Raw genomic sequence first — 25,288 nt, forward strand, 5'->3', positions numbered from 1 at the left:
AAACCTCAAATTTGAATAAAAATTCAAATTTATTGGAATTTTTCCAAGCAGGAAAGCAGCAGTAATAGCGAGAAACAGACGAACAAAAAAAAACAGAAAAGTAACAAGAAAATCGATAAATCTATGGGAAAACGGGGGCGGTGATAACAAGTAAAACAGGGTGTGAAATTTCCGGGCGGTGTGTCCGAATTTATAACAGCGGTGGCTAGAAAACAATGAAAAAATCGAGGGTTTTTGGGTGAAAATTCTCTATAAAAATGTCTAAAATAACAGGCTGAAAACCGGCTGAAATTGTGTGAAAAATGAGAATTTTGCGATTTTTCAGCCGAAAAAATCGAAAAATTTCAGTTTTTCGAGTGAAAACTGACGATTTTAAGCTTTTTCAGGCTGAAAAACTGGTTGAAAATGGAATTTTCAGCGAGAAAGTGGGAAATTCGAGATTTTTCAGCTGAATTTTTGAGTGTTTAGTGAATTTTTCATCGAAAAATGTGTGGAATTCACGGAAAACACGTTCAAATTTCAGCTTTTTCAGCCGGAAAAATCGGATTTTCAGGTTAAAAACATTGCAAAAATTCAAATTTTCAGCTTTTCCCGCCAAAAATGGGCTGAAAATTCTCATTTTTCAACAATTTTCAGCGGTTTTTTTTTAACTTTTTCAGGTGGTGGAAGCGGTGTGATAACAAAAAGAAAATAGATTATTTTGGGGGTCCTACGATGAATTTTTAAGTCAAAAATTGAATCTTTAATTCAAAAATCGAATTTTTCAGTTAAAAATTGCAATTCTCATGTAAAAATCGAATTTTCAGTTAAAATTCAAATTTTTAAGTCAAAAATCGAATTTTTGGGTCAAAAATTCGAATTTTTTATAGTGAAAACTCGATTTTTTCAGTCAAAAATTGAAATTTTGGGTCTAAAATCGATTTTTCAGTTAAAATTCGATTTTTTGAGTAAAAAATCGAATTTTTAAGTCAAAAATAGATTTTTTCGGTTAAAATTCAATTTTTTGATCAAAAATCGATTTTTTCATGTAAAAATCGATTTTTCAGTTAAAATTCGATTTTTTGAAATTTTTTGGTCAAAAATTGAAATTCTCATGTAAAAGGCGAATTTTTCAGTCAAAAATCAAATTTTTCAGTTCAAATTCAAATTTTTAAGTCAAAAATTCGATTTTTTCAGGGGTTCTGTACATTTTCTGATAATTTCTATAATTCAAATCCGTAATTAAATTCTCGTATTGGCCGAATTCCTTCCACAATATTCGCGTATTCTGTCAGCATCGATAGATCTTCTGAAAATTGGGGAAATTTGTTGATTTTCAGCCAATTTTTATGATTTTTTTGTGATAAAAATCGATATTTATACTTTAAAATTGACTAAAAATCGATTTTCAAGTGAAAAATTTGAATTTTCTATGGGGAAATTTCATTTTTAGGCCATTTTTTGTTCTAAAAATCGATTTCCGGAATAAAAATTGGCTGAAAATTCGAATTTTTTGAAAAAAACTTGAAGATTTTATGGGAAAATTCGCAAATTTTAGGCATTTTTAGGCAAAAATCCAGTCTTTCCAGCTTTTTCTGGTGAAAATTGCTCGAAAAGTCGATTTTTAAGCTCAAAAATGAAATTTCCCGCATTTTTTGCTCAGAAATTCAAATTTTTCGCTAAAAATCAAGTTTTTAGACTAAAAAATCGAATTTTTCAGGTTTTTGAACTGATAAAACCTGATTTTTAAGCTCAAAAAAAATTTTTTTAGGTCGAAAATCAGAAAATTATTCTATTTCAGGTGCTTTTAGAGCTGAAAATATGGAATTTTCAGCTCAAAAATTCGATTTTTATTCAATTTTTCGTTTTTTTAGGGTCAAAAATGCAATTTTTCTCGCTTTTTTCGCCTAAAAACCTACCAAAATCAGCCAAAAGCGTCATTTGTGACAGTGTCTGATAGTACATTTTACACGCTTCACTGTAACTTATTACAGGAGACTGTGGTGGTGGTGGAGCAATTGGCTCCAAAACCATTGGTTCAACCGGTTCAATTGATTTTTTAACGGGATTTCGTCCTTTTTCCGCCGAATTTTGTGGTTTTTGGGCACATTTTATCGGTTTTACGACGATTCTGGCGTGTTTTTGGGGTTTTCGAAGGTGTTGGACGGTTTTTTGAACCATTTCCTCGATTTTTATGGGAATTGGCGGTGGTTTTGATGTCGGAAGTGAGATTTTTGGCTCTGCTGCGGTGGGTGGAAGTCGTGATGGAAGTGTTGGAGGGCTGAAAAATCCTTTTTTTTCAATTTTTTGTGAAAATTTTGCAGTTTTAGAGTGAAAAATCATCATTTTTTGCGCTTTTTAAGCTCAAAATTCGGATTTAGAAGCGTTTTTTAGGCATTTTTCGCGAAATTCTGCATTTTTCCGTAAGATCCGCGGTGTTTGCGTACTTCTGGAGCTACCGTAACCCGAAAAGTTCAAATTTCGAGCTAGAAGCCCGGCGAAAAGAGGTTTTAGGGTAAAAAACCATGAAAAAATCGAAGTTCATAATGAAAATTTTCAAAAATCGGGTTAAAAAAAATTTGGGCAAGTTTTTGACTGAAAATTGAAAATTTGGGCATAGCTTCCGCATCTCCGAGTGACAAATGTGCTCTATTGTCAAATTGTTGGCAGAAATACGGTATTTATTCACATTTTCAGCCAATTTAAGGCAGAAAATGTGAATAAGTACCCGTTTTTATGCCAACAATACGAGTAGAAACACACAAGTCACAGGGGAAATATATCGATTTCTAGTAGATTTTACGGATTTAAATTGAAAATTTTGCAATTTTCAAGTAAAAATCCAAAAAAATCGCTACAAAATGGCTAGAAACGATCATTTTCAGATTGGTGACCTAGAAATGTCAAAAGTTAGACCATCAATCTATTTTGTGCAAAAAAAGCAATTTCTATGGGTAAAAATGAGTGAAAAACTCAATTTTTAACTGAAAATTCGAGAAAAATCGATAGAAATGGCAAGTTTTCCGGGAAAAATTGCAAAATTTGGGCATAGCTTCCGCATCTCCGAGTGACAAATGTGCTCTATTGTCAAATTGTTTGCAGCAATACGGTAATTATTCACATTTTCAGGCAAATTTAAGGCTGAAAATGTGAATAAATACCCGTTTTTATGCCATCAATACGAGTAGAAACACACAAGTCACTGAGAAAAAGTTAAAAAAAATTAAATTTTTGAAATATCTGCGGGGATTGAGGCATTTTTTACTGATTTTAAGCTCAAAATTCAGATTCAAAATAATTTTTTACCCCTATCCAGCCATTTTTCGTAAGATCTGTAGTGTTTGCGTACTTCTGAGGCTGCCGTAACCCGAAAAGTTCAAATTTCGAGTTAGAAGCTTAGGAAAACGAGTTTTAATGGAAAAAAACTATGGAAAACTCGAATTTCGCACTGAAAAGTTTCAAAAGTCGGTTAAAATTGAAAAATTCGGATGGAAATTTGAATTTCCTGGAGAAAAGCCCGGCTTTTATCGGTTTTTGCTGAAAAATTTGAATTTCCGTACATTTTTTTTTTTAAATCCTCAAATTTTGAAAAAATGTCATTTTTTAATTTTTTCTGCGAGAATTGAGACATTCTTGCGCTTTTTAAGCTCAAAATTCGGATTTAGAAGCTTTTTTACACCAATTTAGACATTTTTCGCGAAATTCTGCATTTTGTCGTGAGATCCGCGGTGTTTGCGTACTTCTGGGGCTACCGTAACCCGGAAAATTCAAATTCCAAGCTAGAAGCCCGGCAAAAAGAGGTTTTAGGGTAAAAAACCACGGAAAATTCGAATTTCGCACTGCAAAGTTTCAAAAATCGGTTCAAAATGAAAATTTGGACATTAAATCTCGAAAATTAGTGAAAAATCACAAGTTTTCCGGAAAAATGAAAATTTGGGCATAGCTTCCGCATCTCCGAGTGACAAATGTGCTCTTTTGTCAAATTGTTGGCAGAAATACGGTATTTTTTGCATTTTCAATCTTAAATTGGCTAATTTAAGGTTGAAAATGCAAAAAATACAGTTTTTCAACTATCAATAAGAGTAGAACACAGAAGTCACTGAGAAACTGTTAGGAAATTACATTTTTAGAAAAATTTTGGAAAAACAATTGAACTTTTTAGTAAGAAAAACCTAAAATTTGAGCAAATTTCTGCATTTTTAGGGCAGTTTTTGCAGAAAATTATGAATTTTCAGCCATTTTTCCGCGTTTTCGGTGCTCCGTACCCTTCCCGGGACGCCAAAATGAATCCCTCATTATGATATGCTTTAATTCGAATTTTCAATCTTTCTGCATATGAATTTGTCGGTGTTGTCGACGGTTTAATGTCCAAAACCTTTGCTATAGCGTTACAATCTGAAAATTTCCAGTTTTTCAGCGATTTTTCTCGTTGAAAATTTACTTTTACGAGTTTCCATCGACACTGCTGCTTGTTTTTGCTGAAATTTTCAATTTTCAATTTTTTTAGGGCTAAAAAATTTAAAAAAAAAATTTTTAATAAAAAAATTTACCGAAACATTCTCCTTTTCCCCATTTTTCATCATTTTCTCCCGCTGCGCCGGCGTCAGACCATTCCAAAGCTGCTCAATCTGAAATTTTTCAATTTTTAAATCAAAAATTCCCAAAAAAAATGCTCACTTTCAGCTCCAACTCCAGTGGAGGCAGATTTGCAAAGGTTTTTCGCATAACTTGGCGAAAAATTGCCATTTCATCACTGAAATTTCACAATTAACATGAGATTTCTATTTTTTAAATAACCTTGAAGTACTGGGAGCCGGCGGTGAAACCGATCCAGAATCATTTCGGGTCACTGAACTTCGTATTCGCATGGTTTTTACGGTTTCCGGACGCATTTTACCTGAATATAGTGATTTTTTGATTCAAAAATCGATGAATTTAGCGAAAAAATTGAAAAATTTGATAAAAATCCGGTAAAATTGGGCGAAAAACAAAAATTAAATGAAAAATAAAAATTTTTTGTTGTCACAACGACACTCCGAAATAACGGTGTTAACTAGGCGCGCGCCTTGTTTAGACCGTTATTTCGGAGTGTCGTTGTGACAATTTAAAATTTAATAATTTTTGTTTTTCTGTTTTTCTGTTTTTTTATGGTTTTTCATGGAAAAACATGGAAAATTTGTGATTTTTTTCAAATTTTTTGATTAAAAATCAATATTTCAGAAAATGAAGCCAAAAAAGCTGCAACAAGGGTCAGATTCGGCGCATACCGTGAGTTTTTACCAATTTACAGCCAGTTTTCACTCAAATACCTTGCAGAGTGACACCGAATCCACTAAAACGTGTGAAAAAACCGCGAAAAAGCTGCCAAAAACGCAGAAAAAGTTGCAAAAATCGAAGAAAACGGCGAAAAAGCGGAGGGATGAGGAATTCCGCATATTTTTCCCGCCACCACGAGTAAATCCGCCGATTAAGACGCCTTTTCGGCTTCATAACACGAATTGTGAGCACAGAGACTGGATTTCTGGTTGGTTTTTCGAGTTTTTACCGAAAAAATCCTCGAATTTTTGCCTCAAAATTAACGAAATTTCCACTTCCAGACAACCTCTGCCTTCCGAAATACGCTTCATATCAAACTGGATGGCGAATTTCGCATAAATCGATGAAATCGCTGGTTTTAATGGATAAAAGACGGGCGGAATGGCTCAAAATGCACAATTTGTACAGAAAATCCGAAATTCGCAAGGCTATTTGGACGATTGAACGAAAAGGAGCCAAAAAACTGGATGAAATGCCTGGAAATTGGAGAATTTCGCGAGAAAAAAGAAATTCTCTGGATTTACAAGAATTTCCCATCAAAATCGAGCAATTTCCAGTGAAAAAACGCGAAAAAACCGCAAAAAATTGGCGAAAAATCGCTGTTTTAGTGTGTTTCAAGCGGAAAACGACGACGAAAAATCGATATCTCCGCCGTCCAAAAACGAAAAACCAACGAAAAATCGAATTTCGCCGCCCGAAAACCTCGAAAAACCGAAAATTGCGGCTGAAAATTCGCCCGAGAGTTCGATTTATCGATCGAAAATTGATTCGAAGACGGGAATGCCTCGTGGATCCGCAGAATCTGATCTCGTGGATTCGGAGACAGGAAAAAGCGGAAAATTTGAGGATTTTCCAGGAAAAACGTACGATTTTAGGAGGAAAATGCGCGAAAAATTGGCTCGGAAATTCAAATTTTTAACTGATTTTTAAACTTTTTCAGTACCAAATTCGAATTTTTCGTGATTTTTTACCTTTCAAACTCGTCTTCCCAGGCTTCTAGCTCGAAATTTGAAATTTCCGGGTTACGGTAGCCCCAGAAGTACGCAAACACCGCAGAACTTACGACAAAATGCAGAAGTTTGCGAAAACTGCCTAGATAGGGGTAAAAAACACTTTTGAACTTGAATTTTGAGCTTAAAATTCAGAAAATTCACAAGAAAATGCCTCAATTCCCCCCCGCAGAAAATTCCAAAGTTGACTTTTTTCAAGTTTCTTGACTTTAATGCCATTTTTCGAGCTCAAAATCGAGTTCTCCGTGAAATTTTAGCTTAGGAACTCTTTCTCCCAGGCTTCTAGCTCGAAATTTGAATTTCCGGGGGTACTGTAGCCTCGGAAGACGCAAACACCGAGGGGCTTACGACAAAATGCACAATTTCCGTAAATTTCATGGCGGAGCTCTGAAAATAGTGCTCCGGGAGTAAAAATTTGCGTAAAATTCGAATTTCGTACTAAAAAACCTGTGAAAGTTAACATTTGCGGCGCAAATTTGAAATTTTGGGTTTCAGGCACTTTTTCAAAATTTTTAATCATCAAATTTGAAATTCCCATCATTTTTTACCCTGGAACGTCATTTTTATGGGCTTCTAGCTCAAAATTTGAATTTCCGGGGGTACTGTAGCCTCAGAAGTACGCAAACACCGAGCAACACGACGCAAAAATGCACAGATTCCTCATTTTTGGCTTCTGAGCTGTGAAAAATGGGTTTTCGGTGTAAAAAATCACGGAGAATTCGAATTTTTCAGAAAAACGACTCCAGGAGCAACAAGAAGACGCCGAATGGGAGCAAATTGAAGCTCAAAGAGCCAATTCTGATGACGTCATCGAGGATAAATCGCTGAAAATGGAAGTTTTGGACATTGTTAAGCATAAAAATCGAAATTGGATAGTTGTGGAGAAAAAAGGATGTGAAATTCAGGGAATGGAGTATTTATTAGTATTGGTAAGTGGGAAAAAATCTAAATTTTGACAATTTTCAGCCGAAAAAATCGATTTTTCAGTGAAATTGTGCTGAAAATGTTGAAAAAAATGGTCGAAAATTCGATTTTTGACGTTTTTTAGCCAAAAAACTTGCCAATTTTAACGATTTTTGGCAATTTTCAGCCGAAAAAATCGATTTTTTTATTGCAGGAATCCGAATTCAATGAGCAACAAACCGTCCGTTATGACCGCCAAAATGTGGATCACAAATTTCGAAAAATGCGTGATGAAAAGAAGGAAATTGTGGAATTTGTGTCGAGTTTACCGTTTTATAAGCCCAAACCGGTGCGCGGTTTTGTGTGTGGAAATTTGGAGGATTTTTCACCTAAAAATTCGGAATTTTCACAATTTTTACCCCAAAAAATCTCAAAATATTCACTTTTTAACCTTTAGAAATTGAAAAAAATTTTACCATTTTTCACCTGAAAATCTCAAAATTTTGAGATTTTTGGTTCCAAAAACCAAAAAAAGTCACATTTTTCTACCTGAAAATTGCCAAATTTCACTATTTCCCCCCCCCCCCCCCCCCCCCCCCCCCCCCCCAGAAAAATCCGAATTTCCTTGATTTTTCACCTAAAAATTTGGACTTTTCAAGATTTTTCACTGAAAAAATGCAAAATTTTACGTTTTTTTGTTGAAAAAACCAAAAAAGTCACATTTTTCTACCTGAAAATATGAAAATATTGCATTTTTCGCTGTGAAAATTGGAAAATTTCAAGATTTTTCACCTGAAAAATCAGAATTTTCACAATTTTTCACTGAAAAAACGCGAAATTTTGCGATTTTTTTGTTGAAAAAACCAAAAAAGTCACATTTTTCTACCTAAAAATTTGAAAATATTGCATTTTTCTCTGTGAAAATAGCCAAATTTCACGATTTTTCACCTAAAAATTTGGACTTTTCACAATTTTTCACTGAAAAATCTTAAAATTCGCGATTTTTCACTGGAAACTCGCTAAATTTCAAGATTTTCCACCTGATAATTGCAAAATTTTCACATTTTCCCCCAGAAAAATCAGAATTTTCATGATTTTTTACTGGAAAATGCGAAATTTTACGATTTTTTTTGTTGAAAAAACCAAAAAAGTCACATTTTTCTACCTGAAAATTGCCAAATTTTCACATTTTCTAGTAGAAAATCTACAAATTTTGCAATTTTTAACCTAAAAATTCGAAAAAATCCCACTTTTTCGTCCTAAAAATTACCAAATTTCCCAATTTTCACCTAAAAACTCACGAAATTTTCAGCCAAAAATCAATTATCCAACGAATGCCGGGGAATATGAAGAGCAAGAGATTGAGCTTGAACGTCGACGGCTTGAAGAGGAAGAAAGAGATCAAAATGATAAGAAATTGGAGATTGAAGACCGAAATCACTTTAAAAAATGGCAAAAACGCCGGAATTTGGTGCGGAAAATTGCAAATTTTTGGCAAAAAAAAACCACTTTTTCTCGTAAAAATGGTCATTTTTCCAGTTAAAAATCTGAAATTTTCGGATTTTTCGGTGGAAAAATTCAATTTTTCTCGGTTTTTACAATAAAAAATCCAAATTTTTCGAATTTTTTCAGTTAAAAATTTGAAATTTTCAGATTTTTTCCTGAAAAAATTCAATTTTTCTCGGTTTTTACAATAAAAAATCCAAAATTTTCGAATTTTTCGCTGGAAAAATTGAAATTTTCAGGTTTTTGGCCGGAAAAATCCAAAATTTCTCTGTTTTTTCCAGTTAAAAATTTCAAAATTTCAGATTTTTGGCCGGAAAAATTCAAATTTCCACATTTTTTCGGTTAAAAACCTAAAATTTTCAAATTTTTCGTTGAAAAAATCCAAAATTTCAGATTTTCCACTGGAAAATTTCAGTTTTTCTCTGTTTTTTTTTTCAGTTAAAAATCGAAAATTTTCGAATTTTTTCGCTGGAAAAATTGAAATTTTCAGGTTTTTGGCCGGAAAAATCCAAAATTTCTCTGTTTTTTCCAGGTAAAAATTTAAAATTTTCAGATTTTTGGCCGGAAAAATTCAAATTTCCACATTTTTTCGGTTAAAATCCTAAAATTTTCAAATTTTTCGTTGAAAAAAGCCAAAATTTCAGATTTTCCACTGAAAAAGACAAATTTTAATCTGTTTTTCCAGTTAAAAATCGAAAATTCTCACATTTTTCGCCGAAAAATTCAAATTTTCTCGGTTTTTTCCGTTGAAACTCTAAAATTTCCTCAAATTTTTCTTTTTAAAAATTCAATTTTTCCAGATAAAAATCTACCGAAACTCGATTCGCCGTGAAATTTGGCGGCGCCGGAGAGGAAGAAATTCCACTGAAAATTCCGATTCGGAGAGCTCATCAGAAGCCTCGGAGCCGCCCGATGACGTCATCACAAAGGAAGAGCCGACGGATTTTTCAGAGGAGAATTTAGTGAAAAAAGAGGAAATTTGCGATGATTTTGAGCACAAAATTGAGGAGGATGTGAAACCTGATGTATATAAACTAAATATTAATAAAATGGTACGGAAAATTCGATTTTTCGAGTGAAAATTTGGGAAAAACGCCGATTTTTGACACAAAAATCGGGAAAGTTGGCGAAAAATTAATGAAAATCGGGTATTTTTGACCTATAAACATGGAAATTTCACTGTGGAAAACCCCTAAAAATGGCTTAAAATTAAGAATTTTTATCGAAAAATCGAAATTTTGTCAGAAAAATGCCAAAAAAATGTAAATTTCGGCGAAAAAAACCCGAAATGGAGTGAAAATTTCAATAAAAAATTCAATTTTTCGCCTAAAAAACTTGGAATTTACACGAAAAATTAGTGGTTTTTGGGTAAAATTTGCTGAAAAATTCGAATTTTTGATCGGAAAATTGGCAAAAATCGCCAATTTTTTAGCGTAAAATCCAGAAAATGACGGAAAGTTGGAAATTTCAATCAAAAAATTCACAAAAATCGGGTATTTTTCACCCATAAACATTTAAATTTCACTGCAAAAACCCCAAAAAATGACTTAAAATTGGGAATTTCTATTGAAAAATCCCAAATTTTGTCAGAAAAATGCCAGAAAACCATTTTAACGTAAAATTTACTGAAATTTTGAATTTTTTTCAGATCTCACCACCGTCGCCACCACCGAAAAAAGGCATTCTACTGAAAAAAGATACGAAAAAACGCGGCGAAAAACGCGTCAAAACTGTACAATTTAAACTAACAAAACGCCAAAAACTGGCAAAACTCTGGAAACCGCCAACTTGGCAAATTCGGCAGATTTTACGGGCCGCAGCTGATGCCAAAGGGTATAAGGTACTGAAAAATCGGCAAAATTTGACCCTAAAATGTGGAATTTTGGCAAGAAATCGATGATTTTTTAAGCGAAAATTTTTAAGCAAAATTTCGAAATTTTCAGTGCGAAATTCGAATTCTTCGTGCTTTTTTACCCTAAACCCCGCTATTTTTCGGGCTTCTAGCTTGAAATTTGAATTTTCCGGGTTACGGTAGCCTCAAAAGTACGCAAACACCGAGCAACCCGACGCAAAAATGCACAATCTCTGTAAATTTCATGGCGGAGCTCTAAAAATAGGTTATCAAGGGTAGAAATCCGCGAAAAATTCGAATTTCATACTAAGAAATCTGTGTAAGTTGACATTTGAGACGAAAATTTGAAATTTTGGGTTTCAGGCACTTTTTCAAAAATCTTAATCATGAAATTTGAAATCCTCATCATTTTTTACCTTGGAATGTCTTTTTTCGAGCTTCCAACTAACATTTCAAATTTCCCGGGGTACTGTAGCTCCAAAAGTACGCAAACACCGAGCAACCCGACGCAAAAATGCACAATTTCCTAGATTCTCGTGGCTGAGCTCAAAAAAATGGCGTTTCGAAGTGAAAAATGACGGGGAACTCGAATTTTGCACTTAAAATTCAAGGAAATTGATACTCGCGTTCCGAAATTCGAAATTTACAGTTTAAAAAGCTGATTTTTGATAAATTTCATCATAAAATCTGAATTCTGCGTACTTTTTCACTCATTTGCACTTTTTTCTGGCTTCCGGCTCAAAATTTGAATATTCCGGGGTACTGTAGCCTCAAAAGTACGCAAACACAGAGCAACTTACGACAAAATGCAGAATTTCTCAAAATTTGGCTAAAACAGTCGGGATAGGGGTAAAAAGGGTCCCTGAGCCCGAATTTTGGGCTTAAAATGCAAAAATTTGTGATTTTACACAAAATTTTCAATGTTTTCCACTAAAAATCGAATTTCGAGCGCACGTATCTTTTTTCTTGAATTTTAAGCTCAAAATTCGAGTTTCCCGTCATTTTTTACCCTGACACTCGGTTTTTCAGAGCTTAGCCACAAAAATTGGGGAAATTGTGCATTTTTGCGTCGGGTTGCTCTGTGTTTGCGTACTTTTGGGGCTACAGTACCCCGGGAAAACTCAAATTTTGAGCTAGAAGTCAGAAAAATGGCATTCTAGGGTAAAAAATGATGGGGATTTCAAATTTGATGATTAAAATTTATGAAAAAGTGCCTGAAACTCAAAATTTTCATTTTTATTTTGAAAATTTCAAATTTTTGCCGCAAATGTTAATTTTCACAGATTTTTTTAGTATAAAATTCGAATTTTACGGGAATTTTTACCATCGGAATTCTATTTTCAGAGCTTCACCATGAAATTTACAGAAATTGTGCATTTTTGTGCGTGGGCTGCTGGGTGTTTGCGTACTTTTGAGGCTACAGTACCCCGGGAAAACTCAAATTTTGAGCTAGAAAGCTAGGAAAATGGCATTCCAGAGTAAAAAATGATGGGGATTTCAAATTTGATGAAAAAAAATTTATGAAAAAGCGCCTGAAACTCAAAATTTTCAGAAAAACTTGTTGAATTTTGTCTTTTTTTTTCCAGATTCGCTCGGGCCGATCACGCTACAATGAGAAAATCCGCCGTCTGAATCATTTCAACGGACAAAAACTGGGCTTCAAGTCGGCTCCAACTCGAATTGACACTTTTGAGAAAGGAATCGACGTTCGCGAGCAGCCAATTCCATTTGTTGAGGAATTTGTGCTCGATGATCATGCTCTGCTCACTTTTGCAAGCTTTGATGACTTGAAAGTGAGCGATTTTTGTGTGATTTTTCCATGAAAAATTGGAAAAAATCGGCGAAAATTGCGTATTTCCGACACCACAGTAACCCAAGACTTGCAAAATTTGAAATTTCCATTAAAAATCGTGTGAAAAATCGTACAAAATACACAATTTTTCGGTCAAATTTGAAAAATAACACAAAAATTCGAATTTTTCCATAGAATAATCGAAAAAAATTGCGCATTTCCAAAACTACAGTAACCCTCCAGAAGCTCAAAAGTTGAGCGGAAGCTTCAAAATTCTTAGAAAAATGTGAAATTCACCCCGAAAATTATCGATTTTTAGTGCAAAGCAACCGCAAAATTGCGTATTTTCCAAACTACAGTAACCCGAGCCTCGTGAAATTTTGAATTTTGTAAGTTCTTGGGTTACTGTAGTTTGGAAAGTACGCAATTTTTACGGTTTTTTTGCACTAAAAATCGATAATTTTCGATGAATTTCACATTTTTCTTAGAAATTTGAAGCTCCAACTCAATATTGGGCTTTTCAGGGTTACTGTAGTTTGAAAAATACGCATTTTTTCGATAAAATTGTGGAAAAATTGCGGGTTTTGCAACAAAAACAGGCAGAAATTCGAATTTTTGATTGAAAAGTTGAGAAACACGGGCGTTTTCTACAAAAAGTCGAAAAATTGCGTATTTTCCAAACTACAGTAACCCGAGCCTCTCGAAAATTTTGAATTTTGTGAGGTTTCGGGTTACTGTAGCTTGGAAAGTACGCAATTTTTCGGTGAAAAACTGTCGGAAACGCAATTTTTTCCCGATTTTTCATTTGAAAAATTCGAATTTCCACTGGAAAACTGAATCTGAAAAATGCGATGTTCTACAGAAAACCCGCGAAAATCTGAAAAAAAGTCATTTTTTCACACGGAAACTCGATGATTTTTGATGGAAAAAAGGCGAAATTTGATAGAATTTCAAATATAGCAAATTTTCGGGTTACTGTACCTTGGAAAGTACGCAATTTTTCGGTGGTTTTGAACTGAAATTTTTCAAAAAATCCAGCTTTTTCTGCAGGCCTACGAAGAAGCCTACTCGCTCCGCCAACAAGATGTAATCGATGAATTTTGGCGCCACCAATGCCTGAAAAATATCGAAAGTTTCGAGAAAGATGACGTCGAACGTGCTGAAATGCGCCATGAAATTGAAAAACTCGAGACGGAAATGCGATGTCAAAAAATGAATGAAAATGCCGAAATTGATCAGGAAAATATTGAATCTTTCGAGACTGCTGGACGACAAATTGAGAATATTATTAAGAATACCGGCGATTGTGGTACGGAAATTGCGGTTTTTGCGTGAAAAATCGATTTTTTTCGGCGAATTTTAAGACAATTTGCAAAAATCCCCAGAAAAATTGCTCAGAAACTGAATTTTAACTCAAGAAACCGCTAAAATGCTGAAAATTCCAGTTTCGACCCCCAACCATTGCTCAAAAACTGAATTTTCCAGTTTTTTGCTAGTTTTCACCTGAAAATACTGCAAATTTCCATTTCAACCTCAAAAAATGGCTAAAATTTGGATTTTTCGGATTTTCAGCCATTTTTATTGCTGAAAATCGATTTTTCGTCTAAATTTTTAGTTTTTTAGACTAACAATGCTTAAAGTTGCCAAATTCTGGAATTTTGACCAATTTTGGCGAAATTTTGTTCAAAAATTGCCAACTTTTCGCTGAAAGCAAATAAGAATCACATTTAGCAAAGTAGTACCATGGAAAAGTGGCCAGAAATTTGGAATTTCCCCCCAAAAATCGATATTTCGGTGACTTTTGTGCCTCTACTCGTATTGATTGCAGTGAAAACTGTATTTATTCACATTTTAGTCTTAAATTGGCTGAAAATATGAATAAATACAGTATTTCTGCCAACAATTTGACAAAAGAGCACATTTGTCACTCGGAGATGCGGAAGCTATGCCCAAATTTTCATTTTTTTTTTTTCATAAAACTTGTGATTTTTCACTAATTTTTCAAGATTTCATGTCCAAATTTTCATTTGAACTAATTTTCGAATTTTCCGCGCGGAAAATTAAAAATTTGACGGTTTTTCTAAGATTTCAAGCTCAAAATCGAGCTCTCCGTGAAATTCTAGCTCAGAACGTCTTTTCTCAGGCTTCTAGCTCGAAATTTTGGTTTTCCGGGTTACTGTAGTCCCAGAAGTACGCAAACACTGCCGATCTTACGAAAAAGTGCAGAATTTTGTGGAAACTTCCTAGATAGGGGTGAAAAAAGCTTTTGTATTTGAATTTTGAGCTTAAAATTCAAAAAAAAGTGGTTTTTTTTTCTGAAAAAAAAAACTGATTTTCCAGCATTCGAAACACTCGAAGAGTACTTCTCGATAAGTGCGGATTTCGAGAAGAATGAAGAGCTCCGAGCCGAAGAAGAGCAACTGGAAATTGAGATGGAGCACTGGGAACGGGAGTTGGAAGAGATGATTGACGTGATTAAACGCGAATTTTCCATTGAAAATGTACGTAGAAAACTGGAAAAAAATCTGAAAATTTGATGAAAATTCAAGATTTTCGTTGAAAATCGTGAAAAAAAAACATAAAAAAATTGCCCTCTCTCGTTTCAGCTAATGATGAGAATGCTGAAAAACCGTCACCTGCTCACAATGCGGCTTGTCGTCTCAGGAACCAACCAATCATCCATTGACCGCGAGAATCTGCTCCGGAAAACCAAAAAACTACTTGAAGAGCTCAAAAACCTGAGAATCGCCGCTCAAAATCGCCTAAAAATCGATTTTGATCGCAATGAGCGAATGCTCTATCGACTTCGAAATGCGAAACAAAAAGCGGCGAAAAGAGCCCGGAAATTGGTGAAAAACTGGAAGAAAAGTGCACAAAACAAAAGCGGCGTGCTGAAAATCAACGGAAATCATGTGATTAACCACGACGTCGTCGTGAAAAAGTGGAAAGTTGAGCTGAAAATTGAAGGAAATGGCGAAAGTCCGAGAAAAGTTGTGAGAAAGGCGAAGGAAACGTCTGGTTATTGGGATTTTCGATGGAATTTCACGAAATTTGCATGGAAATCTGATGTTTTGAAGAGAAAACAGAGATTTGGGTTAGTAATTCGGTTAAAAAGCGGAAAAGCTCGAAAAATTACCAATTTTTCAATAAAATGTGTGGTCTTCGGTGTTTTTAGGCCGTTAAAGTGTAATTTCTGAGAGTTTTTTGAGTCATGACCGAAAAATCGATGGTTTCGGTAAGTTCTGTCTACAAGGCCTTTAAATTTAGGCTGAATGCCTATTTTTTAGCCTAAAAAACAGTTTTTCCAATAGTTTTTATCGAATTTTAATGATTGTCTCAAAAAGGAACAATTCACATAAACTTTGGCCAAATCTCTACTAAATCGCCAGAAAAATGGTTTAAAAACTGAACTTTTTTCTGATTTTCATCCTGAAAATCGATTTTCGCTCTTATTTTTTACACTGAACAATCATAAAAGTTGTGAATTTCTAGAATTTTGATCTATTTGGCGGGATTTGTTCAAAATTGAGAAATTTTCTCTAAAATCTCACAAACATCAAATTTAGAAACGAATCAGTGGAACATATGCCCCCAAATTTTAAATTCTCTATGAAAAATTGATAATTCGTGACTTAAAATGGTATTTTTTGCATTTTCAGTCTTAAATTGGCTGAAAATGTGACTAAATACCGTATTTCTGCTAAAAATTTGACAATAGAGCACATTTACCACTCGGAGATGCCCGAGTTATTTTATGCTCAAATTTTCATTTTGCATCAATTTTTGTAAGATTTCATTAAAAACTGCATGATTCATCGTTTAGGAAGCACTCAGCTCGTCGAGCTATCGCTTTTGGCGTCAAAATCGAAGAAATCCACTCGGAAACTGAGTTCGAGAAACTTCTAAGCGAATACGTCGAGTACGAAGAGTCGGACATTCAGAATCAAGTATCGATTGATCGAAAAATCGATATAATCACGAAAATCAAGACGATCACACTGAATGATGTACGGGCGAAGGCGATCGAAATGCAGAAACAAATTGTGGAGAAGGCGGTGGATTTGATGGTTTTTAATAGTTTTTATTTTTGGCCGTGTAAAAACTGATTGGTTTCAGATAAAATCGCGATTGGACGAGGCAGCGAGAGAACATCAAGAATGGTTGCAGAGTGATGAGTGCAAGGTAAGGCGCTGTTTAAGGTGGAATGGTTGAATCAAGTCCGATCTGGCAAGTTAAGCAACATTCGAAGGGGGTTTTCAGTTGGAAATTTGGATTTTTTGCGAGATTTCCCAGTGGGAATGAGTAATGAGTCCGATCTGGCAAGTTAAGCAACATCCGATTGGGTTCTCAATCGAAAATTTGAATTTTTCGTGATTTTCCTACTGGAAATTAGTAATAAGTCCGATCTGGCAAGTTGAGCAACGTTTTTCGGGGATTTCTTAATTGAAAATTCGAGATTTTCGTCATTTTTGTACGGGAATTCAGCGATAAGTCCGATCTTGCAAGTTAAGCAAGATCCGATTGGGTTTTCAGTCAAAAATTTGGATTTTTCGCGACTTTTTCATTGGAAATTAGTAATATGTGCGATCTGGCAAGTTAAGCAACGTTTTTCGGGGATTTCTTAATTGAAAATTCGAGATTTTCGTCATTTTTGTACGGAAATTTATCGATAAGTCTGATCTGGCAAGTTAAGCAAGGTCCGATTTGGTTTTCAGTCAAAAATTTGGATTTTTTCGCGACTTTCCCATTGAAGATGAGTAATAAGTCCGATCTGGCAAGTTAAGCAAGATCCGATTGGGTTTTCAGTCAAAAATTTGGATTTCCCGCGACTTTTTTATTGGAAATTAGTAATATGTGCGATCTGGCAAGTTGACCAACATCCGATTGGGTTTTCAGTCAAAAATTTGGATTTCCCGCGACTTTTTTATTGGAAATTAGTAATATGTGCGATCTGGCAAGTTGACCAACATCCGATTGGGTTTTCAGTCAAAAATTTGGATTTTTCGCAAGTTTCATGTGAAATAGTAAGAAGTCCGATCTGTCAAGTTAAGCAACGTTTGTTGAAATCCGATAATTACATCCGATCTATCATGTTTTTGGAATTTACCGCTAAAAAACAGCTTCCTCGAAAAATTTGCATCTAAAATCACGTAGCAAACTAAAAGAGCATTTAATCCCGATTTGAGTCCTAACATCACTTCTTCAACCGGATCCAAAGGATTTTCTAGAATCCTACGTGATTTTTTTCGGATTCTTCTTGGTCGAGAAATTCAAAAAAGGCAAGTGGTGTTCAGGAAGCTTTAGCAAGTTTTTCGAGCTTTTCGACTCATTTTTCGACAAAATTCGGCGTTTTCTGACGTTATTGCAACCCACGAATCCGATTTCCGAGTTATTTCCTATTCTTCTTGATATTCAGAATCAGTTTCCCTTAACGTCAGTCTCCCACGCCTCGGCTACCTGTTATCCGCTTATAATCCCAATATTTCCGCTCCGCGGAGCTTTCTGCTTCTGATAACATCATACTTCTTTTGCTCCTATACACTTTTCCGCAGCCGCGAGATTATCTTGGCACGATGCCCGGGCAAGATCACATTCTACTGGAAATGATTAAGGAGTTTCAGAAATATATAAGTTTAATCCTTAAATTCTCGAGAGAGAGAAAAAACATCCGGATTATCCTGACATTATCTGAAAATAGAAATGGGACCGTCAGAGATAAGCCAGCCAACGGGGATTTACAAGAGATGTTGCAGATTCTGAAAGAATATTTTTTGGCGTTTTTCTAGGGGTTTTTTTTGACTTAGAACGTAGATCGCGGGCGAAAATTGGGAAAATGGAATTTTCAGAATTTTCAACTAGAAAATTGGCAAAAACGGTTTTTAATTATGTGATCAGCTATGTAGCAGCCTGAGAAATCAGATTTACCTGATTTTTTAAGGTCGACATCGGCTGAGATCTACGAGAAATCTCCCACAATTTCGCCTGAAAATTCATATCGCGAGCTCTAAAACTTCATTTCCTCCAAAATGTGCTCCGACTTGCTCTAAAGTCTTCCACAGGCTTCAAGAGCACGTTTTCTGTGTGAATCAGTGTGAAATTCACTCGAACTGATCTGGAAATTGGTATTTTTCGCGAGAAAATTCTATGCGAGGCTCAATATTCTGAAATTTGCATTAAAAAATATGCTTTTTCAAGAAATTGAACCACATAGCTCTCGAGCTTCATTTTTTAAGAGCCCTGCTCCTTCCGTCTCAGCTTAAAATGCTTCTGAAAAATGATTCTGAAGATTCATAGCAGGGATGAGTTTTGCTCTTCTGCGAGCAACACCAGCAAACACATTACTGAAACTCTTTGCATCGCCCCTTCCTCCTGCCTTATCCGTATGCTCCGTTGATGCGCTGACCGAGGATAATTCCCTTTTTTTTTGCGCCTCACTGCTCTTTTTTTTTCATCATCATCATCATCGTCGTCGTCGTGCTCCTCATCTTGCCTTCTGTCCCCCACCCCGTCAACAAGACGGAAAAGAAGAAGAAGAAAAAGTTTCAAAGTACACGAGAAGAAGAAACACACACAGAAGAATGTGTACGTCGCTGCTTCTGCTGCTGAAATAAAAAATAAAATATTGCCCCATAGCTGAAAAGGGTCTAATTATATATTGAAAGAAGTGAAGATTTATCCGTTTTTCTTATTTTCCCGGCGGCTCCACATTCCTCTCTGCTCTGAAACTGATATTCTGCTATATAGAAACGACGTCATGGATTTCAACGCTCAAGCCTATGTGAGTTTTCTATGTGAGAGTTCTACGTGATAAACTTTAAGTAATCCTCTGGATCTTCCCGAGCTTAGAGCATCATGAGCACGGATTTATGCAAGGAGTTAGCGATTTTTGATCTGAAAATGCGAATTTGCACAGAAGAAGTTAGAGTTGGCATGCTTCCTGAGCCTGTAGTGCTCTTTTCGAGTTTTGTCATCCCAAAAGTATCCTAACTGACTTGAAAGTCCGCAAATTCGCGTTTAACGAATAAATTCCCGTCTCGGAAGCTTCCAACCTAAAGTTTTGACGATTGTGAGCGATTTTTTAACTTTGAAGCTTCGTCTCCTGGTAATCTGGAAATTAGTTCACTTTGTAAGCGTTTTTGCAGTTATCCGTTTAGAAATTCTCTCCAAGGACCGAACATGCATTTAACATCCTGTAAAACAGCGAGGTTTCCTATTTCGGTGTTATTTAGTACTTAAAGTCATTCTTCCGACCGTGAAATTTCGGTCCAAGACCGAACTTTCACGATTTTGGAAAAATAATAACTGTTCTTCCAGCTCAAATCTTTAAAGTTTTGTAGTTTCTGAAGAAGAGTGACCCTTGAAGTGTCTCAGAAGCTTATCCTTCAAGAATTCTGGAAATTTCGGCAGATTCTACAAGTCTAATCATTGATCTACGCTTTTCACCGCTAAAGTTGACTTTCATAGGCGGTGGAGCTATAAAATTTCACCTCCAGAAGCCGAAAGTCGTTGCGAACTCCTGTAAATCAGGTGTTTTAAAGTATGGACCAGGGATGTGCTGCAAACGAATTTTTTCCGGCAAGCCGGAATTGGAAATTTTTCAGTTAATTGGCAATTTGCCGAAAATGAATATTTCCGGTAAATCGAAAAACCGGCAATTTGTCTAAAATAAGTTTGCCGAACGGCCCACCCCTGGCAGGAATTCCGATATTGTGACTTCTATCTTTTATTTGGAGCTCGCCAGTGGCCTGCACATTGTTCTACTTTAAAAAAAAGCTTCAAATTGAATTTAATAGGTTTCCGAACTACGTCAATTGACTTTTGCGCAATAAAAAGTTGTGCTTCTGCATTCGAAAATAGAAATCGAAATTTATAGAAATTTCCGCCCTCTCTCCAGAGGCCGAAAATCACTACGTTGTCCTCCTCCTCCTGCCGCTGTTTCCTGTCTCGCCCCTCTGCTCTTTCCCTCACTCACCACAAACACGCTCGTTTCTAGTTTTCTGCTCACCCCCTTCTGGTTCAATAATGCAAAGTTCACAAGAACACAAACATTTGCCCCGGGCTGATGTCTCTGGCCGTCTGGTCTCTTGCCTGGTGGTGCGCAAATATATATATATATTTGCCCGGCCGTCTCTTTTTAGTCTCCTCGCCTTCTTCTTCTTCTTCTTCTTCTTCCTCCTCGTTTTCTTTGAGACGACGGCCAGAGATACGGAGAGCGTGCAGAGAGCAGCAGAAAAAGATAGACGGGCGGCACAACAGTGGTCTCTTGTGGGAGAGACGCTGTTGCTGACTGTGGATGTGGTGCACTCGCGCACCCACCACTTATACCGGCGTGCTCTCTAGCCGTCTCTCTGGAATAATTGGCTCACTTGGCCGATTCGTCGTGCTCTCTAATTCTCGCGCATCTTTTTTTTCTCGTTTTGCGCGCAAAGCGAAAACGTCTATGGGAAGAAGAAGGAGAAGATGAAGACAAAATTGGAATGAGATAGAGAGAGAGAGAGAATGAGAATGAGAAATTCGATTTTCTCCGCCTCCTGTCAAATTGAATTTATAAAGAAGCGGATGGGTTCGACGAGATGAGGTTTTTTTTAGTAGAGTATGCTCCAAATTGAAGTCATTTCAGCTTTGGGCTTCCAAATTGCTGAAAACCTGCAAAATCCTGAAATAGGCTTAAAATTCAACGAGGTGTGGCAGAATCTGAAGTGTGTCAGTAATAAATTGCTGAATAAAAGTTTTTTCAGCAAAACATTTTGATTATTATGAGGAATACCCACTAAAATTGGAGTTTTCATGTGAAAAAACTTCAAATTTCAGTGAAAAAGGATCACAAAAATTGAAGTAAAATAAGTTTGACGAAATCATCAGACCTCTCTCGTGAAAAACTTGAAATTCCGGATGTTAAGGTCCTTTTTAGTGAAACTTACGATGAAATGTGAGCCATCGAGCTCATAATGCTACGTTCAACAAGAAATAATGCGAAAATCTGAATTATTTTGAGAAAAACTTGAAATTTCAGGGTTTTTCCACTAGAAATTGGTTGCCCGAGAAGTCATAAGTCCAACTTTCACCAGAAAACTTGGAATTACAGACTTCAAGTGGTTATATTGAACGAATAATATTTAAAGTTCACTCAAAAGTCCAAGTTTAACGAGAAATCGGCTTAAAAGCTTGGAATTATAGACTTCAATCGGTTATATTGAGCGAATACTATAAAAAGTTCAATTTTTGCGCTCTAACTTGAAGTTCCATTATTTGAGAACTAGAAACAGCTGAAATTAGAGTAACCTGCTTAAAACTGCAGCAATGTAAGAATAGGCAGAATTTCTATAAAAAACTCGACTTTCCTCTTGACTTATTGGTCTTTGAAGTGTTCTTGAACTTTTCTTCCATAATGCCCGTCGAATCAAATTGAATAGAGAAAATCGCATTAAGACTAATTCTCGCGCTTTCCGATCTTTTTTCTCGCTAATGAGTCAGAAGTTATTCACTAATCCGTATATGTTTTCGTAAAATCTTTCCGGGATTAATTGATTATCACTCCGGATATAGAATGTGCTCTACGAGAGACGCCCGCGTGATTCGCTTCTAATCCTTCAATTTGAAAAAGGAAACGATTTCAAAGATGTATGAGATTACATATGAATTGGAGCTGGGATATATGAATGATCAGGATTTTCCCCGTGATTTTCTGAGAAGATTAAGCTTCAAATACCAAGAAATTGATTAGCTGAACAGAATTTTCTTGCTGAAAACTCTAATGTAGGGGATTTTTGAGTACGGAGTCGTAGGGGCCTGTCAACTGAACTTTGAAGAAAATCTGAAAATCAGAAAGTGGCGGATTTGAGAAAATTTGGAGTAATTCAGTCAGACCAAATATTCCTTGAAAATTCTCAAGAAATCGTGAAAAATTATTATTTTTCACCAACATTGATTTGGCAACTCAGAAGCCTGAAGCCTAGGCTGCTGAAGCTTTGGAATCGAGTAAAAGCTTGCGCTTAGAAGCCTGACGCTTCAAGGAGTCTAGAACTGGCTAGAGGTAAGCCAAGCCAGAAGCCTGAAAACTACGACGAAAAGTCTGGGCCTGGAAACTGGAAGCTCGTACAACATCAAAAATTGCACCAAAAATTCCACGAATTCCGAGTAAATTTCCAAGTCTCCAAAACTTGCGGTCCCCCGTTTTTTTTTTTGGAAATTGCGGGGCCTTGTCAATTTTCGAGTTTCCTCTTCTCTGACTCGCGGAGCACCTTCGTCAATAATTCATGGTTTTCTTCTTCTTCTTCTTCTTTTTCGTCTCTTCTCGCGTTTTTGCATGAAGCTCCCCCACCCCCCGTACCTAATTAGATGCTGATGTTGTTGTGTGCGCCATCAGCACCTGCCAGCAGCTCTTTCCCTCCGCCGTCATCGTCACATCTTCTTCTTCTTCTTCTTCTTTTTCGTTTCGTTTCGCTTCACCCCGCCTATACCCGGGGGTCCTGTGCCGAGAAAGGCGCGCGAGCGCGCGGTCGGTCAATCTTTTGTCGTTGTCTCTGGCGGCCTCCGAGTCTCTTCGCCGATTCGTCGTGTTCTCTAATGTACAACCTCACTCATTTGTCTTCTGATGGATTTGATGATGCATTGTGTAACATTCGCACACAAAATGTCTGAGCGCCGCCGCTCACTTGTGCGCGCGCGCGCGCGAGCGATCGGACAGCCGGCTGCTGCAGGACACCACGGCGAGAGGGATGAAGAGCGTGTCAGAGATGCAGACACACCCCGCCGAGAATCGGAAGTTTGAAGAAACAAGGACGTAGATCATGAACCTTAAAATCAGGGGTCATTACCTAGATCTGGAAATGTTGTGGATAAACTGAAACTGAAACCCAGTTGCTCCGCGAGGAGCTCGTTCCGATCTTCAGGATCCCCCCCGCCATCCCTGATTCCACTTTTTTTAATCGACGTCAATCTCGACTACTTTCACTCGCCGTCGCGCATCCATTCTGACACAACAAGTGGTGTCTCCGGCTTGAAGCAGCGAATCGTACACATCGTCTGGACTTTCACTCGACGCGAACAGGATGGATGTGGTTCGCGGAAAACTTGAACTTTCGAGGAAAGGGGAAAGCCTAGAAGTCCGGATTCTGAAGAGGTCCGGGTGATCGGTGAGGATCAGCTTGAAGATCGATCCGAGAAGTTGCAGAGCTGAAATTCTGGATCATCCCAAAAGATCCCAAAAGATCACAGAATCCGTCTGCAACACTCTGAAAGCCCAGGCACACTGGCCACACATCAGCGAATGATGTCAGCTATTGTAAACTCCGCCAAGAATTCACATGAAGGGTTATGGTCCTCTCAACGTTTATCCTAAGCTGTGAAGGATCAGAAAAATCGGAGTTCTCTGCAAATGTTGGAGGATCAGAAAAGGATCTCAGAGGGCGCTGAGGATCAGCTGGCCAGATCATCCTGAAATCAGCTAAGGCGGTTCAAGATCAAGTCAAGGGTCCGACTAACGGATCATGGGCTTCAATGGGCTTAACTACATCACAAAAACCGTCAAGGATCTGAAAATCAGCCGTGTCAAACTTCATGGCCAGCCTGAGCAATTCACAATACAGAACTTCCGCCTCTGAGCCGTGTTGAAGATCAGCTTAAGCTCAAATCCATCAGAATTCATCCGAGTTGTTACAAGATGAAGCCTATCAACGCTTCATGATCATCCTAAACTGGATCAGAATCATGGGAACGCTTAATTCATCAGATAGGATAACGTTAAAGATCAGAAAGTCAGCTGAGCTCGTGATAGCTCGTCCTAAGCTCAAGTGGAAGCTTGTCAGTGTAAGCTCGCCCAATGAAAAAAGCTGAACAAAGATCAGAAGATTCTTCTTCGACCCCCGATTTCGAAATTACTAGCCGAATTTCATCACTATCAGTATATTAATATAAATAGTCGACTAGAAATCAAGAAGTACTTTGATTCTGTTTGCGACTAACACACATACATAACAACAACATGTGACCGACCAACTCCGACATATTATCATCTTTTTTATCGCCAGGCCACCACCTCTCTGCTTCTCTGCTCCCTCTCTCTCTCTCTCTCGTTTTGAATAGTTTGATGGTTGTTGTCGGTGCATTCCGCTCTCTCCTGCTTCTTCTTCTTCTTCTATTTTCTCCCCTCAACACTGGCGTTTCCAAGTCTCCGTCGTGTTCTCTGTGTGTGTGTGTGTGTGTGCCACCGGGCTTCACACACACACACACACACGCCTGACCGTCGTGTTCTCTGTTTCGGAAGCCTCCGCCAAGGTTGTGGCCTTCGCGCATTTTGTGTCGTGTTCTCTGCGTCTCAGTCTCTCTCTCTCTCTGCTGGCACTTTGTATCGAACCAAGTGACACTGACACAGACGAATGAGAATTTCTCTTTTTTTCTCATCTTTTTCTGCATCTGAGGGTGGTGGTCAGGAGATTGATGGGGAACTCAGTGCTTCCAGGCTTTCAGGCCTGTGGCCCAAGGCTTTTGGGCTTTGAGCTCCAACCGGCTTCGAGTAGCCTAGTTTCCTTGCCAACAGCGTGGTTTTCAGGCCAGTGAGCTTCTAGGCTACTGAGCCTTGGCCGAGCAGACATCGAAGCCTCAGGCCTCTAAGCCGTTATGCTTCCGAGCTTAACACGCCTTGGGAGCTGGAGCTTAAACTGGCTTCAAGCTTTAGAATTCCAGACTCCTAGGCTTCAAGCCGAGATCCGTGGCTTTCAGGCTTCTGGTTGGCTTGGCTTACCAGAGGCTTTCAGGTCAGTGAGCTTCTGCCTAAGTCCCCGGAACCTCAGGCCGCCAAGCACAAGCTTTTACTTGAGCTTCAGAAGCCTAGATTCCTAGGCTTCAGGCTGCTTCTGCTCCCAGCGTACCAGCTAAGCCTCCACGCTTCTGGGCTCCGTCTAGGCTTCTGGGCTCCGTCTAAAAAGCTTA

The 25,288-nt window shown here is 37.2% G+C and overlaps 2 protein-coding genes and 3 non-coding genes across 8 annotated transcripts in view; 3 read left to right on the forward strand and 2 right to left on the reverse strand.

Moving 5' to 3' along the window:
- Positions 1–9: 9 nt before the first annotated feature.
- On the reverse strand, positions 10–4,876 carry B0524.6 (HMG box domain-containing protein). The gene is made up of 7 exons (NM_001384034.1): positions 4,777–4,876; positions 4,657–4,732; positions 4,530–4,607; positions 4,421–4,457; positions 4,245–4,374; positions 1,899–2,260; positions 10–1,288 (listed from the first exon to the last, which is right to left on the reverse strand). Exons 1-7 carry the CDS (start codon positions 4,869–4,871, stop codon positions 1,203–1,205), a joined length of 864 nt encoding a protein of 287 aa, NP_001370346.1. The 5' UTR covers positions 4,872–4,876; the 3' UTR covers positions 10–1,202.
- B0524.8 lies at positions 3,692–3,746 on the forward strand. Its single transcript, NR_052114.1, has one exon. It is a non-coding gene; the product is annotated as an Unclassified non-coding RNA B0524.8 (non-coding RNA).
- B0524.7 lies at positions 3,692–3,746 on the reverse strand. The gene has a single exon (NR_052115.1). It is a non-coding gene; the product is annotated as an Unclassified non-coding RNA B0524.7 (non-coding RNA).
- Positions 4,877–5,193: 317 nt separating the features above from the next.
- Positions 5,194–25,288, forward strand: part of pqn-41 (Polyglutamine-repeat protein pqn-41) — a gene marked incomplete at both ends in the record, with an annotated part of 33,612 nt that continues 13,517 nt past the window's right edge. For 2 of the 4 annotated variants that reach the window (NM_001129227.4, NM_001267920.3), the window contains 14 exons: positions 5,203–5,247; positions 5,296–5,503; positions 5,577–6,158; positions 7,038–7,234; positions 7,423–7,557; positions 8,521–8,679; positions 9,515–9,766; positions 10,363–10,554; positions 12,153–12,359; positions 13,409–13,667; positions 14,699–14,859; positions 14,965–15,452; positions 16,182–16,425; positions 16,475–16,540. In NM_001129227.4, the coding sequence (NP_001122699.2) occupies positions 5,203–5,247; positions 5,296–5,503; positions 5,577–6,158; positions 7,038–7,234; positions 7,423–7,557; positions 8,521–8,679; positions 9,515–9,766; positions 10,363–10,554; positions 12,153–12,359; positions 13,409–13,667; positions 14,699–14,859; positions 14,965–15,452; positions 16,182–16,425; positions 16,475–16,540 (3,195 nt within the window). Of the gene's footprint in view, positions 5,248–5,295; positions 5,504–5,576; positions 6,159–7,037; positions 7,235–7,422; positions 7,558–8,520; positions 8,680–9,514; positions 9,767–10,362; positions 10,555–12,152; positions 12,360–13,408; positions 13,668–14,698; positions 14,860–14,964; positions 15,453–16,181; positions 16,426–16,474; positions 16,541–18,806; positions 19,137–25,288 lie in introns of those variants that run through there. The other 2 variants (NM_065077.6, NM_001373851.2) reach the window with 2 other exon arrangements.
- Positions 17,768–17,944, forward strand: B0524.10. The gene has a single exon (NR_101792.1). It is a non-coding gene; the product is annotated as a small nucleolar RNA B0524.10 (small nucleolar RNA).

Source organism: Caenorhabditis elegans, chromosome III (genome assembly GCF_000002985.6).
Source record: "Caenorhabditis elegans chromosome III".
Classification (NCBI taxonomy): domain Eukaryota; kingdom Metazoa; phylum Nematoda; class Chromadorea; order Rhabditida; family Rhabditidae; genus Caenorhabditis; species Caenorhabditis elegans.